Below are 18561 nucleotides of genomic sequence, written 5' to 3'. Positions count from 1 at the left end.
TTGTAAATTTTGCTGATTTTTTGCAATAAATAGCATGTAAGTAAAACACAAATCCTGGTGTGCCATGAAATAAATCAGTTTAGTTAATTCCCTATGTTTTTTAAACAGATTCCTTTGTGGCTCTTACTTTGTGCATTAAGTCAGATGAATAGTATTCAGGGTAAGCAAAATACTAACAAAAGGAAACAGTTCTCTTGTTTTTCAGTTTAAATGGAGCTAAAACGTAAGGTAGCACGGTAGCATGCAAATGAATAACAGAGGAGCAACATGAACACTTTCCGATCTTGAGGAAGGAAATCTTGTAAGCACATAACTCTGTTTTGTAAGCAACTTATGTTGTCTTACCAATATTATTATGAACCATTAAAATGGCTGTGCAGAACTACTAAACTATTTTGTTATATTTTTATCTTATTTTGTATATATTGTTGAGTGTTGACACTGTGAGAAGGAAAATAGTCCTAGTTCTTGGGAAGCTAATGGTCTGAAGCAATTTTAAATATTGAACCAAGGTGAGCAAGAAGACCTGAATGACACAGAAAAATTCATTTATTCTATTGTTCCTGGGTTGATATACTATCAATCAGTTGCAATAAAATTCACATATGGGTGCAGAGAGACAGGCAAGAGTGGTGTCTCAATTGGAAGTCTCTTATTTTCTTTTTTTATTTGCTTAACTCACTGTAACAGCTAGCCTAAATAAAGAGGCCTTATGAGACCAGAAACCATATTGTGATAGGAACTGATTTCATAAGTGCCATTTAATCCCCGTTTAAATAAATAAAATGCTTTATTGATGCTTCCTTTTGGCTCAGCTGGGAGCCTTGGGAAATGCAGAATAACATATTTGTTCCTAAGTTGGGCACAGAACCTCAGAACAGTTAGTATGTGATGATTCCTTAGTAAGCATCTGTAGAAGTAAATGTTAGCATGTAGGTTCCACAAAAATACATCTTACAAGTAATTCTGCACATTACACAAGTTCACATGAGAGAAAAGGTCTTTTCATCCAGGTATATGTCCTAGTTATCTTCCACAGGTACCAGTAATGTTTCTAGGAAAAGCAGCTTCGGTAGTCTTGTCTCCCAGGATTATAGTTGTGAGGTTTAGCACAGGAAACTGATTTAACTGTACATTTAGTCGCTTAAATCTAGGGAACTGCGGTTGTAACAAGCCTTGGCAGGTTTGTTACTAATCTTGTGGAAGCTTTAAAAGTTCTCCTCTCAAACAATGGCATTGGCACCTATTCTAAAAAGCACTGGTCACTTGCCTCAGCAATTAGTGACAAGAAAAAAGACCTTTTTTTTAAAGAAACAGATTTTTGTGTAGCCAACCACCAAAAAAAAGTTTGTTGTATAAAGAAATGCAGTTTTGCAATACTTGTACTCAAATCATCATCAAAATAAAGTTACTATGGTGATTTGAAAGCTAGGATTTAAGAACTATTAGTATAAGGATTGCATTCACTTGGTACTTGGGTTGCTTTAAACGAGGCTTTAATAAAATCTATTGTAATTGCTCCAATTAAAGGAGGGTAGTACCAACTTTGAGATTTCCTATTGCTGGATCTCAACACTTTGAGGATGGCTGGATTGGTATTGTGGAACACAGGCAGAAGTAATAGTTCAAAAATTATTAAGCTTGACAGCCAAAGTAGATGTTTTCATTTGAAGACACACATTTTTGTCACATGGAGGTGTATGTCAATGAGTTTTTTAATCAAAACTGTTTATCTTTTCTTTGGTTTGCTTTCTGGATGACTAATTCAGTAGCACTGGCGTAATTTTTTGCTTACTTTCTTGTACTACAGATGAAGAAAAAGGAATTCTAGATGTCCAATGAAACCTAATTGTAAAGCATTTTCTAAATTCTGGAAAGTAAATTTTTAGTTGGGGCCAAGATTTTTGTTCATATTTTTAAATAATGTACATTTAACATTCTTAGAGTCTTGGGAAGATAATTTTGTTTTAAAAATGAAAACATTCATTTAAGCTGTGTTTCATTTGAACACAAAAGGAGAAGCAGACTTTTCAAAATGTATAAAGTTTATTCAAGAACTCAGTTTTCAGTTAATTCTTGCAATTTCCTTTGCATAAAGCTATATAAAGATAGACAAATGTCAATACTAAAGGACTGTGAAATGGAAACAAAGAAGGTGGTTTGGGCAATCACCAATAAAGTTTTACTACCATTTTGATAGTTTTACTTTTCCACTGTGTAACAATCCCAACCAGTTACAAGAACTGCTGTAAAGAATTCTTTTTGAGGCAAAAAAATATGCAACAATACAGTTGACTATGCTGCGTAGTGTTTTTTTTTCTTCTCTATTTGGGTAACACTTTTGAAAATAAACTAGAGCAGTGTGTACTCTCACTTTCTTGTGCCATAATTTTCTGTTAATCTGTAACTATTTACTGAAGTTTGATTCAAGTAGAAACAATAATTTTGAAATATTAAAGAGACATCCACATGGAGATATCAGAAATGATAATTTAGTGATGTATGAACTATATTGAGATTAACAACAATTCAGATTATAGCGTCAGCTGATTACACTGTGGTAATTTTAGCATAAACTTTGTTTCTCCACTAACCACACCTAAAAGAAAAAATCCCACAAATGTTCTTCAGTGACAAGAAGTTGCCATCCATGCTTTAAAAAACCTGCACAATTTATATAATGCAACTATTATTTTCAAGGTCAATTTTGTGGCATAATGAAAAGAAGAATGAAATTTAAACAATGAAGAGGGGCAAGTTGGTGATTTGGATGATGGCAGAGCTGAGGATACAGCAGGCCTGTTTAGCTTTCTGTACTACTCAGAATCCACCTGTGAACTGAAGCAAGTCCAAAAAGTTTATCTCCACAAGAAAGGGAGTAGTTATTGCAATGTCTGACTGAGGTGCCATAATGCTTAGTAGTGTTACTAGCCAGGGAACTGCGCCCTGATTTTCCTAGCTGTATACCACAGCTTTGTAAAAATGTTAACTAAAATAGAGCAACTTCAATGTAAGAAGTTGCAATAGAAGTGGCTTCCAGATACCCAGTAGTTTAGGAGTTAGTTAGGTTATTCTTGTGATACATGGAAAGCCTGGATTCAATCCCTTGCTCTGTATTAACTGGCAAATCACATTTGAAAATGTGCCTCCAAAACAAAAGCTTAAAATGCATAACTTAAAATGCTATGTTTCCATTGCCAGCAGAATAGGCAGATTGTAACTAATAGACTTATTTACAGTATCTGGCTAACATTTAGAGATTAGATTAGGTGAATGAATAATTTGGTACCACATGGAAGAGGGCATATGTTCCTTGATGTCGGAAACATAGGTGTGATGACAATTCAAATGCCTTTGAAACTAGATAGTGGCTGAATCCTCTAAGGACTGAAGTCCTGGTTTTGCTGTTAAAAGACTGTAGACATTACAGCCCTCCAAGTTACTTGTAGCAGCAGTTTTTAGGTATATCTGGCACATGCAATGCAATTTGCTGTCCTTTATTTTAGTACTCATACTTTCTATCGAATGAATAAGCTAAGTCTGCTCATAATTTGGTTTGCAAAAGCTTGCAAATGGAGCTGGAACTACCTAAACTGACTTTAAAGGAATGCTGAAGACAGGTTTCTGTTAAAGTCTGCCTCAGCTGAGGGCTTAGTTGTAAAGACAGATATAGTTGAGAGATACAGAGAGATATTGTTGAGAGATAGAGTAGAGATATATATTCCTCTCTTGAGGGCAAACAGCCCTGGACTCACTCCTGAAGGTAGATGTCTAAGCCCAGGAAAAGGGAATTTCAGAAACGGAAGATGTGTGGCTTCCTACTTCTCCCTTAGGGAATATGTTAACAATCTGAGCACTCTCCAAATAACATGGGAGACCTTGATTCACTTGCCTCCTTTGCCTGAAGGGACCCAAAAGCTCAGCTTGAGCATGTCTCCTACTTTTCCGATTGAAGCTCTTCTAGTTTGCATTAATTGCTGAGGGCTCCACCCTGCTAATGAAGGGCAATTTCAGTATTGTACATTAGACTCGGATAAATTACAAAGGCAGCCCTTGAGGCAGGGACTACCCAGGGCTTTACCACAATAATAGTGGATACTGTTAACTGGGGGGCTCTTTCTCAACTCAGACATTTGTGGGTATCTGGGATCATAACTGAGTGTTGGGTTTCTTCGCTTGTCCACCAGAGCTGAAGAGGCAAGTTTAAAAAATGGCATAGTCTTAGTAATTGTTTTGTTCTGATTCTCCTGCTTTAAGGATGACAATTCTTTTCTCTAAAGGATGGACATTCTGTGGTTTAATAACAATTATCTGTTAAAATCTTTCTGTAAATAGACACCAAGGCACTATGTGATAGCAGCTCCTATCTGGGTAATAATATCATCAAGTATATACAAAACAGCATCAAACGAGTTAAAAACCCATGAGGTTTAAACAACAGACTATTAAATACAAATCCTGCTACCCAGAGGTGTGCAAACAATTTATTTGTGTTCAGTGCAACACTGTACAGGGGAATGGGTCTGCAGTTGTGTTTCTCTACAAGGTCAATAAATGGTTTGTCAACTCTGGTGAGCATTTATTTTGTATCCAAAGTCCTAATGTAAAAAATAATAAAGAGTAGTTTTACTCTCTCCGTTTGTGATGGAGTCCCACTCTGACAGGATCAGAATATCAGTCAGCTGCAGATGGAAATGAGATAGTCCGCTTAATTGAATCCTGTGGGCTGCAAAAAAGGATTTTTTTTCTCACTGCCCAAACAGTTCCTTGTGTCAGACAATCTGGAGCCACATATTTTTTTCTTTTTACTAGTCCAGCTGGCATAGCAAATTGCCATGTTGAATTAGCATGTCCTAAAATATAAAAGGGTTTAAATGAGTATGACAGTACAGGCAGTACAACAAACTATTGCTATTATAAAATATACTAACATATTTCTCTGTTGTATAGTGAACAGATTGGAGACACAGGGAGGTATAAATGACTCCTGGAGCTTTTCGTATTAGTTATTTTTATATGAATCTCAGTAATAAGCAAATCAGCATATATGTTGCCAAATTAAAATAGAAAGCTATTAGCAAATTAACACCTTTTACACAGAACTTATACAAATACCACATTTTTCATATCTTGTGTTATTGCAAGAACAAAATTGCATAGACCATTTGCTGGCACTTTCTGAATTCCCCAAATAATGCTTTGTCTTAGCAAATAGTTCAAGTAGTTCCCTCAATTTAATTTCACCCACTAATGCAGTAAGTGTTTACATGTAGTGAGAGAAAAAACCCACGGAGCTCAAAAATATTAACAATGACATAATCATCTGACTGAATAATAGTTCAGCAAGGAAACATATTCCTTTTATTTTTTTTTATGCTCTCTGTAAGGCTGTTTTCAAAGTATTACTGACAGAACATATAATTTGATTCGTCATTCTTCTGAAGTTGAAATGTCATTTGTGCTCTTCTTCCCCTTTCACGCTGTAGTCCAGAATTGTAGATAAAGATTTGTTTCCTAAACTGAAGTACTTTGTTTTTAGAATTCTGAAAATTCTGCTTTCAGTAATGCTCTTTAGCAATAATATAAAACTCGGACTAGCAAGGGGTGTGCGGCCTTTTCTGGTGCCTCACTGGCAGACACGGCTGTATTCTTGACAAGTGGAGCCCACACCGGCCACTGACAAGTAGAGCTTTCCATCCGGACACACACAGATTTCGTAGAGCCCCTGAGAAATACCGGATCCACCCCTTGTACCCTCAGGCAATTTGGGCAGTCGCACAGTTTCAGCATCGAGCAAAAGCTGCATGGGAGAAAGCAGGACAAATGGGGTCATTAGAGATAATAATGCAATAGTGTGCCATAAAACAACTTGACTTTGTCTAAGCAGTGGTTTAAGAATAGCCTTCTACCCAGACTTGTTATATACAAAGCTGCTCTGAGACCTAGGCTCTTGGCAGACACTGGAACGTGGGAGAGGGATAAGCCAGTGCCCATGCTCTTCCTTACCAGAGACCTCACGAAGTTCAACAAGGCCAAGTGCAAGGTCCTGCACATCGCTTGGGGCAATCCCAAACATGGATACAGGCTGGGTGATGAGTGGATTGAGATCAGCCCTGCGGAGGACTTGGGGTACTGGTGGATGAAAAACTGAATATGAGCTGGCAATGTGCACTAGCAGCCCAGAAAGCCAATCACATCCCGGGTTGCATCAAAAGAAGCATGGCCAGCAGGTCGAGGGAGGTGATTCTCCTCCTCTACTCTGCTCTCGTGAGACCCCACCTGCAGCACTGTATTCAGCTCTGGGGCCCCCAGCATAAGAAAGACATGGACCTGCTTGAGCGGGTCCAGATGAGGGCCACGAAGATGATCAGGGGGCTGGAGCACCTCCCCTATGAGGACAGGCTGAGAGAGTTGGGGTTGTTCAGCCTGGAGAACAGAAGGCTCCAGGGAGACCTTATAGCAGCCTTCCAGTACTTAAAGGGGGCCTACAGGAAAGATGGGGAAGGACATTTATCAGGGAGTGTAGTGATTGGACAAGGGTTAATGGTTTTAAACTAAAAGAGGGTAGATTTAGATTAGATATTATGAAGAAATTCTTTACTGTGAGGGTGGTGAGACACTGGAACAGGTTGCCCAGAGAAGTTGTGGATGCCCCCTCCCTGGAAGTGTTCAAGGCCAGGCTGGATGGGGCTTTGAGCAACCTGATCTAGTGGAAGGTGTCCCTGCCCATGGCAGGGCGGTTGGAACTAGATGATCTTTAAGGTCCCTTCCAACCCAAACCATGCTGTGATTCTATGATTCTATGATAAGAGACGGGGCCCCCACCTGTACACTGAATAGTGGGGCACGGGTGCTGCTGCTGCCACTGGACCCCAGTCTGTCCTGGCCTGAGTGCTGAAGCCTCGCAGCCGTGCCACATGGTTAAGGATGGACATACAGGTCAGTCTGGAGTTCCTCTGTGGAAGAACTGGCACTGTACAGCCTTGCAGAGGGGATAAACAGGCTGCTGCATGTTGCATGCTGTTGCTGACGGGGCAGCTCTTAATGATGCCTGCAGAGCTTCACTCCTTAATTTAGCAACTCTGGAGCTGAGTGTCTACCTCTGGGCCAAGGACCCTGCTGGGGTGCCTGGGGATCACTGTGCTAGTGGGGAGCTGAGCGCTATCAAGAGTTTTATTAGAAAGCATTTCTCTAAGTTAATACAACATTATGTCAATTGCTAGTATTATTTAATCTGACCCATAAATAAAAGTCTTATTATTGGCACCATTAATTTTAATATCCTGTCTCCTAAAATCTGAGGAATTAAGTTAACAGAACTTGAAAAAATACCTGAAGTTATTAGTTATATTCAGACAGCAAGATCAACCATAGTTATGGAAACAGAAGGGCTTGTACTCACCACACCATCACTGCTGTGTAGTTTGATATCCATCTGGGAAAGAGCTTCAATATTCCCAGCTTGCGCTTTGATATTAATTCCTCGTGGTGCATCCATGCTCAAAGATCGAGTTGGTGATTCCAGCCTGAAAGCAGGAGCAGGAAATCTAACAGTAGCACATTCTCATATGTTCCTTTATTTTTGAAAAATAAGTAAACTTTGAACAAGCACTGGAAAGATCTCGCCTGAAGTCATAAAAGATGCAGCTTCTTTTTTCTTCAGGCAGACTTGAAAAAGGAGGTAGCTATTTAAAAACACCAAAGCATCCCAAATGAAAAATATAGATGAATTCATAATACAAATGCAAGGTATTATTTCAGAGATAACTTCAGATTATTTCAGTATAACAGTAATTTATTCTTTAAAACTGAAACCCATTTTTACATTCTTTAGTTTGAATTTATTTTCATTTTTGACATAATAAGATATTGAAATTAATACAATTAGTGCAGTCTGGAAGTTTTTAATCAACAAGAGTTTTGACACTGCTATCTGTCAGGCCAAGATTTCACTCAGAGTGTGTGTGTGTGTGTTGTTTAACTAGATGGCATCTGAAACTTAAAACCCAATAACTTCATTTGAAATAAAAATTATACAATATAACAGAAAGTTGCAAACCCTACAGTGCCACAAGATGGCAGGAAAGTACTGTATTAGCTAAGTAATCACCTCGTTGGGTCAGCTGTGCAGGATTAATGATTTTTATTTTCCAAAGAGATAAGGCTTTGTTTCTTCGGAATTTTGGTATCATTTCCATGATAAGTAGCAGGGATAGAAGTACTAATTAAAAATCATGAGAAAGAAAGAAAAAGCCCAAGCTCAGCAACAAGCTAGTGATTATATTGCTTCTTTTGACCATTACCTAGAACTGCTTCGTCTAGAGGCACTGGGAACATCGCAGGATCAGAGTTGATACCTACTGGGTTTTGTTCCTGAATATTGGCTCACCCTTCCTGATGACACCAGCCTGAATTTTACACTATCAGCCAACATTAAAGAGGTGAATATTAAGGTTAGAGAAAATGAATCAACTAGTGGTCCCAGTTTACTTTACATTCATGTTACCTTTTCTATTCTGTACGTTCCCTGGACACATATAAAATAATGTGGACTTCATCCATAATGCAGAACTCAGACATGCGTCCCTGTTCCCAGGTCTGCATGTGCTCACCCACCCTGGAAATGCAGAGGGGGGTAGGTGGGTGTGGGTGTGCGCGCGCGCACACACGCATATATGCACGCACTCCCACGCGTATGCGCACGCGCTCCCAGCAGATGCTGTGTTGGCTCCATGCGTGCTCAACGGCTGCTGATCTGGATGAGTGGAGGACTGTGCCTCAGCAGGTCCTTTATTAGGTATGCGTCAGGTAGTGAGTCTCGATGCTGACTGCCAATCACATGCTAAAGGACTGAAACGATTTTACACACAGTCCTGATGCAGCTGTCTGATGGGTTTCATTCACTCAGACTGCTTCAGTTCTTCCTTTTCTTGCAGTTACTTCATTAAAACTAGAATTTAAAAGAAGTCAGTTTGTGCTGGTGAGAAACTTCAGTTGTATCTCAGAATTCTGAAGAAGCTAAATCCAGCTGATATCTTAAAACCTAAACCCATGATATCTGAGCACAGTCAAGCACAGTCACTGAAACTTCATTTTTTATCCCCAAATCTGAAAATAACTCAGGCAATATTGGCTTATCTGCTGGCCAGAGGTAGCAGAAGATTCTATCTTCTTTGATCTTCAAAGGTCCCTTCCAACCCAAACCATTCAATGACTATATGTTTCTATGATCTGCCTCTCCCTGACATCTGGGTTAGCCACCTTCAATTAGTTTAAACTCCAGATCGATAATTTAAATTCCTAACAGTGGATAACTGCCTCATGGTTCCATACTGGGACCATATCCATAACATAGTTTAACGCCTTATTCCATGACTGTGAGATGGCACAATCTTCTGTCATGATCGTGCTGAGTACAAGGGCACGAGTACGAGTCTGTTCTGCATCAGACATCTAATATAGCATTAGTAATCTTTATCAAGCAGTGTTTGTGATTTAACAACTTTTCTATGACTTTTTGCTTTAGATCCTTGGATTTACACTTTTATAAAATGGGAAATCAGTTTTTCCCTGAGTAATTTACATGGGAGGTTTGCTTCATGGGGATATTTTTTGATGCACATTTGTTGCATTCTAGAATGAAAAATTAATCAAAGTTTGTATTTTCAATATTTAAAATTTAACATATTTTCATAAGTTAGTGTCAAGGTAGTTGTATATAACTGTTGCCGTAGTTTGTTTTAGCGAAAAGCTATAAACATTGAAATAGCTCATGGTTTTTTGTAAAGTATTTCACCTATGTAAGTAATCTAGATGCAGTCATAAATTTTTATTTTTAAGCTCTATTGAATATTACGAGAAGGCAGACTGGGACAGATTTTTGAAGAGCACGTCAGACCTGGAGTTTGAAAAGCAATCAAACACTGGAGAAATATTTCTTACTTTCTACCAAAATTAATGCTGGCAAGAAGCCTTCAGACTTTGGAAGCATTTACAGATTTATGACATGACTTACATATAATTTAAATTACATGGCAGAATTACATTTCCTATATTAATCACAGTCCTAAATTTCTGCTGTTTATACAGGTCCTCTTTCTAGATTAACTAAGGGTGGATTTACCTAATTAAGTAAGTCATTGGAGCTTCCTGGCAATGGAAACTGCAGTGAAGTTTAAGCAGTGATTTTAAAGCCTTCTGGAACTATGATGTGTGAGATTTTAGCAAAGGCAACATTCAATAACACTAATGATGTATTTCTTCATACAGCATTCAAAGGTTCAGTGTCTCAAGTCCAGAGGCACTAAAAGGGAAACAGGCGTCTAGTATAGAAATGACGTGACTGAGTTGAACCTTGGCTTTGAATGTCCCTTCTCAGTCCCCACTTGGTCCTGAAGACATGTGACTTCCTCAGCCCCTTAGACATTGATCTTAAAGTCACCTAAAATTCTTCAGTGGTCCCAGCCCTGAGGCACTTCCAGTTTGTCACTGGTGGGCAGGTTTGGCCTTCACCTGTATGAGTAAGGGTCTGGGGACCAGAAAACTGCCCTAGCAGAAGAGCTGAGTGATGGAGATACTTGTATGAACTCAGGGTGTCTTGGAAAGATATAAAGAGAGCACTGCAATTATCAACAGTGGTGGTGTTTTAAACGGACATTTATAAAGCAAAATAGTTTTTTATCAGTGACCAGTGGATCTACTTAAAACAGATGATGGGAGGAAGTTGCTCTGCACTGTGAACAATTTGGGTCAGTCACTCAGAAGATACATGACTGTGTGCAGATAATGGCTGATAAGAAAGTTTCAACATCTACTCCCTAGGCAATAAAAGGAGGAAGAGAGTAGGCTGGGCTGAGCAAAATATTGATGTGCATCCCTCAACAGTCTTGGCAAAACAAGAATTCGGTTTGCTCGCAAATGCTGGAGGGTGCTTGGAGACTGAGAGGACAGAAATTGATTGTCTTAGAGTTTTTGGTCATTTTATAGTGTTTGTTTGAATTTGGGCAGTAGAATGATGAAGGAATATATTGTTACCAGTCACTTTATCTTTTTTAAAAAATTACAGGCATGTAAATTACATTGAACAGAATGGAGTGAGGATCTTTATCATCTAGAGGAATTAATCTATGTAATGTGCTGTCCTAAATGAGACATCTGTCACAGCTTGTATCTCATTTGGGAAGATGGATTCTGTACTTATGAGTAGCTTCTAGGTACTGTGGTAGCTGCCAGGGGTCTATTAGCAAGTGGTGTGGTGCAAGAGGAATTGACTGAGACAGCACGACATTTGATGCCAAGGACCTGACACCCCCATTATATGTGTCCTGAGGAGCACTCTGGACTAGCTGTTGCCTGACCCTGAAGACTGGACGCCCAGAAAGGTTGGAGCACATTAGGCATTCTCCAGGAGAGCATAGCTTTCAGGTTAATTTAATCCAAATGGCATCCTGTTCATGTGCCCCAAACAGTTCCACAATGAGAATCAAGATGTGGGGAGCTCAGGCAGCTGGGAGATTTCCCTCAAAAGCATGTTCCTAATTTGAATTAAGACACTCACGTAGACATATCCGCAGAACGTGAAGCAATGGAAACCATACCTAGGCCCATTTGCAGAGGAGGTATTTTACCTTGCTCTCTTTCACCCTGATCCCTGCAGCCACCCGGAGGTTTGTTGGCAAAGCACAGGGAAACTGCACAGTGTCAGCTAATGAAAGGCAGGGAAGGGTGGGGGAGTAGGTGGTCCCTGCTAATATTTCATAGCTCTGTCATCTGCTGGATATTGGTCCTCCAGTAGTCCATTGCAACTAAAGCAACTGATTACAAGGAAGATATTTTTATCGCTGTCTTCTTACTTGTTGGTAAGATAGTTCCAGAAGTCGACTATACTGTCTTGGCTGGCTGCCAAGGAAATTTGGTGCTGAGGTGTGCAGAATAATTCATGAAGGACTGTGTGAAAGTCTTCTGAGGGAACCTGGACAGCATCCAGGCTCTGGATCTGAAACCATCCCAACAACCTTAGGCTTGGAGATTCCCACGTTTTCCTGTAAGCATGTTGCTAACTCGTGGAGATACCAGATCACCAGAAATTGCTCAGTTGGCTGCGAGTGGAGTGACAGCCTGCTGCGGTTGTGGTAAAGAAGCAGCTGATACAGCCTGTGCATGCTGCAGGAATATTGATCTCTTCTTTCATCCTGTTCTGGCAGGAGACGGAAAGATACCTTGCTGATCTTCTAAGTACCACAATGCATTAGAAAGCTGGTTTTAGTACTACAGAAAGAAGACCACAGTCTTCTGGAGCCCAAGTTTCCTACCGCAATGTGGGGTTGTTTGACTCTTAGAGTGGGACAGAGAAACCAGCTTGCTCTTGTGAATTTGGGGAATATTTTATTCCTTCCTTCTGGCCACTTTTTGTCCTTTCCATCTTATGAGTCAGCATCGCTCCTGAATTCAATGGGGACAGAATTCCTCGGTATGACTTTAGATAAAAGTTCCCCACATGTATGCATTCCTCCCAGCACCTACCTGAGGAAGACCAGGGTTACTGTAAGTGGACTGGACAGGTAGGTGGACACTGCCTCTGAAATTGTGGTGCACCCAACAACTGGTGTGCCCATACATACATACAGCTGACTGCTTCCCCGCCCCGCCTCCCCTTGCTTTTTGGTTAAAATAACCTAATCAATTTTACCATACAGAGAAGATTTTATGAAATGCAAACCTGGCACTAAAGTGTTAAAGGCATGGTAAAGAATTTAGCAGTGTATAGTGTATTAAGTATTGGAGTTAAATATGTTCTTGTATCAGTAAAAGAGAAACACCTATGTATTTTAGCCCTGACTCAGCTTTAATTAAAAAAAAGGGCCCTTGTATGCAGGAGAAAATAAAATGCCAAATATACTGGACTTGATTTATTTTACTTTATATCAGATTATTTCACAGCAGTATGTTTGTTTAGATCATTAATCAGATATTGGTCTGGTGTTCACCTATATGGTGGGGTTTTTTTTGTGAAGCCCTTTTAAACACTGGAAGAACATGAGGTGGGTCCAGGCAGAACCTAAATGCTGGCTAGTTCATAACGCCTTTTCATTGAAAGTTGTTCACAAAGCTTTCTGGTATTGAATTTTATGAGAGTTCATATAATATACTAATCCATCACTTCCACTTCTCTAATATGCTCAGTCTTCCTCCCATAGTGCTTTAGTATAATTAAAATAAAAGAATCCATGCAAAAGGGCCAAATAAATATACATATTAAAGCTTGATTTAAGAAGAAAGTCATATGAGGGGGCAGAAGACAGTGGAAGATCCCACGCCCTTTTCTTTCTGCCATTTAGTCTTTGCAGGACTGAAGATGCTGCTTCACACTTGTTCCTAGGCATTGATATAGGAGCATGCATGGGAAATACAGTATTAAAGATTGAAGAATATGAAGAAAAAAGAGGAGATATAGAAAATGTAACTCATAAGAGCTGGAGCTGGAATAACTGTACTTGCTCCACTACTGTGTATTTGCATATTGTTCTTGTTTCCCTTTAACTTCCATGAAGATGCTAAAATCAAACCTGATGACCTCATAAGGATGTCTCCTACTCTTCTTTTCTGAGTAGCCAGCTGTTTGACCCACCTCTCAGTAAAAAAATCTCCGTGACTTCTCAGAGTTAGAAAACATTTAAAAAAAAAAAATGAAGTGCTTTGACTAAATTGTTCCAAGGCCAAATAAAGCCATTACAGTGAGTTCAATAAGGTTGCCAGTTATGGCACTGAAGATCTGATCCTGCAAGCCTGCATTCCTGTGAAAGTAAGCACTGTGCAACTCTGCCCATGAATGTGTAATTCCAAGGCTAGGCTCATCTTTTTCTGAGATTATGAATATATGTAACTTTTCATTCCTACTTTACTTCTACAGAATCATAGAATAGTTTGGTTTGGAAGGGACCTTTAAAGGTCATCTAGTCCAACCCCCTCTGCAATGAGCAGGGACATCTTCAACTAGATCAGGTTGCTCAGAGCCCCATCCAACCCGACCCTGAATCTTTCCAGGGATGGGGCATCCACAGCCTCTCTGGGCAACCTGTTCCAGTGTCTCACCACCCTCATTGTAAAAAGTTTCTTCCTTGTATCTAGTCTAAATCTACCCTCTTTTAGTTTAAAACCATTAACCCTTGTCTTATCGCAACAGGCCCTGCTAAAAAGTTTGTCCCCATCTTTCTTATAAGCCCCCTTTAAGCACTGAAAGGCTGCTATAAGGTCTCCCTGGAGCCTTCTCTTCTCCAGGCTGAACAACCCCAACTCTCAGCCTTTCTTCATAGGAGAGGTGCTCCAGCCCTCTGATCATCTTTGTGGCTCTCCTCTGTTCCAACAGGTCCATGTCCTTCTTATGTTTGGGGCCCCATGGCTGGACGCAGTACTCCAGGTGGGGTCTCACCAGAGCGGAATAGAGGGGCAGAATCACCTCCCTCGACCTGCTGGCCACACTTCTTTTGATACAGCCCAGGATACGATTGGCTTTCTGGGCTGCGAGCACATGTTGCTGGCTCATGTCCAACTGTTCATCCACCAGTACCCCCAAGTCCTTCTTAGCAGGGCTGCTCTCAATCCCTTCATCCCCCAGCCTGTATTGATACCGGGGGTTGCCCCAACCCAGGTGCAGAACCTTGCACTTGGCCTTGTTGAACCTTATCAGGTTCATATGGGCCCACTTCTTGACCTTGTCCAGGTCCCTCTGGGTGTCATCCCATCCCTCAGGCATGTCAACTGCACCACTCAGCTTGGTGTTGTCTGCAAACCTGCTGAGGGTGCACTCGATCCCACTGTCTATGTCATTGATGAAGACAGTAAACAGTACTGGTCCCAGTATGGACCCCTGAGGGACACCACTGGTCACCTATCTCCATCTGGACATTGAGCTGTTGACCACTACCTTCTGGATGTGACCATCCAACCAATTCCTCATCCACCAAACAGTCCACCCACCAAATCCCTCTGTCTCCAATTTAGAGAGAAGGATGTTGTGGGGGACTGTGTCAAAGGCCTTACAGAAGTCCAGATAGACGACATCCGTAGCAATTCCCTTGTCCACTGATGTAGTCACTCCATCATAGAAGACCACTAGGTTGGTCAGGCAGGATTTGCCCCTGGTGACGCCAAGCTGACTGTCTTGAATCACTTCCCTGTCCTCCATATGCCTTAGCATAACTTCTAGGAGGATCTGTTCCATGATCTTCCCCGGCACAGAGGTGAGGCTGACAGGTCGGTAGTTCCCAGGGTCCTCCTTTCTACCCTTTTTAAAAATGGGTGCAATGTTTCCCTTTCTCCAGTCACCAGGGACTTCACCTGACTGCCATGACTTTTCAAAGATCATGGAGAGTGGCTTGGCAACTACATCAGCCAATTCCCTCAGGACTCTGGGATGCATCTCGTCAGGTCCCATAGACTTATGTATGTTGAAGTTTCTTTTCTTGAGAGAAACAAGAAGAATTAGGAGAGCAATGGCTAGAGGTGTTATTACAGTCTATAAAGATGCAGAAGCACTGAGGTTGCATAGGGGACAGGCTGTGAAAATGGGGCATAGAGCATCAGATACTGTTGGCACATAACCAAAACAGCTTTTTCACAATGTTAAGTAAGGATGAAACCCTTATATGCCTCTGGCATGCAGAAAGGAGTCTTGCCATGCACACCTGCCCTTGAGTTCAAGTCTGACTTTGGAAAGGTAAAAGGGGAACAGAAATTAAATTAGGCAGTGATTGGAGGTCGTGGAGCACAGGAAGAATAGAAAAGTTAAGAAATGAAGGAAAAAAAACATGAGGAAAAAAAAGGGGGAAAAGGAGACTCTTTAACCTATCAAGAAACTAATGTCTTAAAAGTCAAAAAAGCAACCTAGAGGATTCTGTGGGCTTAATTGGCCTTGGTTCTCTGTAGGTGTCTGCTTTCAGCCCTGCTTTTGGAATGCATGTTAACCTTTAAAAGGCAATAGGAGTATATTGGCTTTTTGATTAGTCTGAAAGCAGTCCAATTCACTGGCAATGCAGCTAGACATTGTAAGAGAGTAAACCATAGACAGAGCATGCACTAGTTACACAGGAAAAAGATTGTCACCATTTATTTATAGTCCAATATAGAGAATTTCAAACCATATTCTCTTTTTATGAAGCTGGATTCCTGTTGACACGAGCTGAGCAAAACTAAGCTGGAGTTGTAGAGGTGGATAGTGAGCAGCAGGCACACACTAATGCCAGCTGCCAATTCCCACCCACATTCACTTATCTCCCAGCAGCTTGCTGTTTTGAGGTCAGGCAAGTGGTGAGGGTGATCAGGATGTAGCAAGAAGAATATGACTACCCAAAGTTATGGATCTTGGTGTTCTGCCTTGTGGCTTTTGGTTGTTTGCCAGCAGGTCCAAAGGCAAAGAAGGACGAAACAACAGGACTGAGATCTCAGTCTCGGTATATGCCTCATTTCTGTTTTGTTTTGTAGAATTATTTTCTTTGGAATGGCTCGTAAAATTACATCTTCTTGCAAACAGGAAAGATGAGTTTCACAGCGTGTTCCAACAACCGTGTATATCTTAAGGACATGGAAGTATTAGTATTCAACAGTAAACTCTGATAGCTCTTACTGAATGTCAAAGAATACAAAATACTAATGACTCATTAAATCTTCTTCCCTGATCAGTTTCTGCACAGTAATGGAAACATAGCAGTTACTTAGTCAAGCCTTGGCACAAAATTCTGATTGGACATAACTACTGTAAATCTTTCAAATGCTGACTGATTTTTCTTTCTAACATGTCCCATTTTGCATCACACATTGAATTTCTTCATTTAAAGGTGGAATAATTGCTTCCTACCTGGACAACGCTGTCTTCCATATTTCTTCCATTCACTTTGATACTCTAAGTCTGAGCTTCACTGAGTTAAACTAAATGAACTATAATGAAAAAAATTTGACTGAAAAACAGCATCCATTTTCCTCTGTCAAGTCCATTAGTTGGTCAATGGTTATATTACATCATCCCAATTTTTGTAGCTTAGTTCAAAGAAACCATTTTCCAAGGGTTATTGCTCCTGGGAGTTGCCTGCATTAGGACACATATTCTGTTTCAGTAAGACTAATGTCAATATCTACAGCTCCCTTACACTGAATCTCAAGTTAGTCTATTAGTTATGCCACAATAGAATGTAATATGCAAACCAGTATGTTTTTAATGAATCAAAATTAAATAACAATTATTTAAAATGAAAAAAGAACTTTTTTGCAGTTTCTTCCAAGTGCATCTGGCTATTTCATTGCAGACAAATTTACAGGAAAACTTATAGTAGCACAACATACAGCTTAATATTAGAACTGTACTTTCAACTTAAAGTATGCTAAGGCTAATACCTCTTCAAAATAAAGTTTTTGTGCCAGTAATGAAAAAGAAGATCACCAGCATCTTGTGAAAATACAGAAAAGTTGTCTGATAATATCAGCAGAAAATAAATCGGGTACAATTGCATTCAGCGAAACATACTATGAGGGTGTCTGTTTAGAGGCAAGTGTACATACATAGGAACTGCATTACAGAAAAATTATTTGGCTCGAATGAAGCAGCTGTACATAAAGCACCTAATTTTTCTAGTAATTCTGAAGCTTTTTTAAAAAACCTTCAGTGGCACTATGTTGCAATTTAGACACTATAAAATAACAGAGCAATTTGTTGTAATTTGATTTGAAAAGTCACTTTTTTCTTAACTCTCTTCTGTTTATTGCTTAAATGCATTAATGAAAATGTCATTTTGGAAGGCCTATCATTTTGTTTCCAATCACTTGGGAAGGTCTCAAAATGTGCTGGGCTTTGCTGGCAGTTTGTAACATCTCTGACCTCTAAAAAATAGACACAAATACACATTGTAATGCACTGAAACATCCCAAATACTTCAATAACAGCAGAGCTACTCTGAAATAATTACACAAGGATGCAGTAGGCTCTGCTTTTTCTGGTAGCCTTCTTTCTTGGGACAATAATGTTCTTGACATTTATGTACATACATATACTGACAGCCCCACTGTGTGAAGCACTAGCAGTTGTTACAAGAGGGCTACTAATAGCAGTATAGGACTTTTGTATGGCATGTATAATATTGCTGCAGGATTCTTTCTTTTAAAAAAATAATTCCTTTTGGAAAATAAAAATAAGATTAAGTCAATTATTTTTGTCTGATATCAACAAAGTGTAAAGTGTTAATAATGTATGGTTACTGAGCTTAAAAAAAATAAACTCTCAAATCTGTAATGGATTCTGTATGATCAAGGAAATATCTTTTAAAAAGCTGCTGTTGCCTTTATAGCTAGATTTTCTGGAGGGCATAAAGTTTATTAGATTCCCCTCCCAGATGTCTGTGTTGGTAAGGGCTAGGAGCACTTCATTACTCGACCACTTCAGGGTTGAGTTCTCAACTCTGGAGGGGGAAAAAAGACCATTGAACCACTTTCATATTTCCCTTTCTGCCAACTCTCAGGAAGGAGCTGTCATCACACATGACACAGCTGGGCTTATTGTGCTTGGCTGGAATGAAG

At 39.9% G+C, this 18561-nt stretch overlaps 2 protein-coding genes across 2 annotated transcripts in view; one reads left to right on the top strand and one right to left on the bottom strand.

The window, feature by feature from the left end:
• Window positions 1–18561, top strand: part of MIPEP (mitochondrial intermediate peptidase) — a 659177-nt gene that overhangs the window by 284499 nt on the left and 356117 nt on the right. The gene's annotated exons all lie outside the window — the stretch shown is intronic.
• The window catches only part of SGCG (sarcoglycan gamma), a 151309-nt gene continuing 137210 nt past the window's right edge, over window positions 4463–18561 (bottom strand). Inside the window, exons 8-9 of the mRNA XM_050911847.1 lie at window positions 7403–7526; window positions 4463–5800 (exon numbers count right to left, since the gene is read on the bottom strand). Of these exons, the coding sequence (XP_050767804.1) occupies window positions 5627–5800; window positions 7403–7526 (298 nt within the window). The 3' untranslated portion in view covers window positions 4463–5626. The remainder of the gene's footprint in view (window positions 5801–7402; window positions 7527–18561) is intronic.

The sequence above is a fragment of the Gymnogyps californianus genome, chromosome 1, assembly GCF_018139145.2.
Source record: "Gymnogyps californianus isolate 813 chromosome 1, ASM1813914v2, whole genome shotgun sequence".
Lineage (NCBI taxonomy): Eukaryota > Metazoa > Chordata > Aves > Accipitriformes > Cathartidae > Gymnogyps > Gymnogyps californianus.
This window is presented reverse-complemented; position numbering and strand designations above follow the sequence as displayed.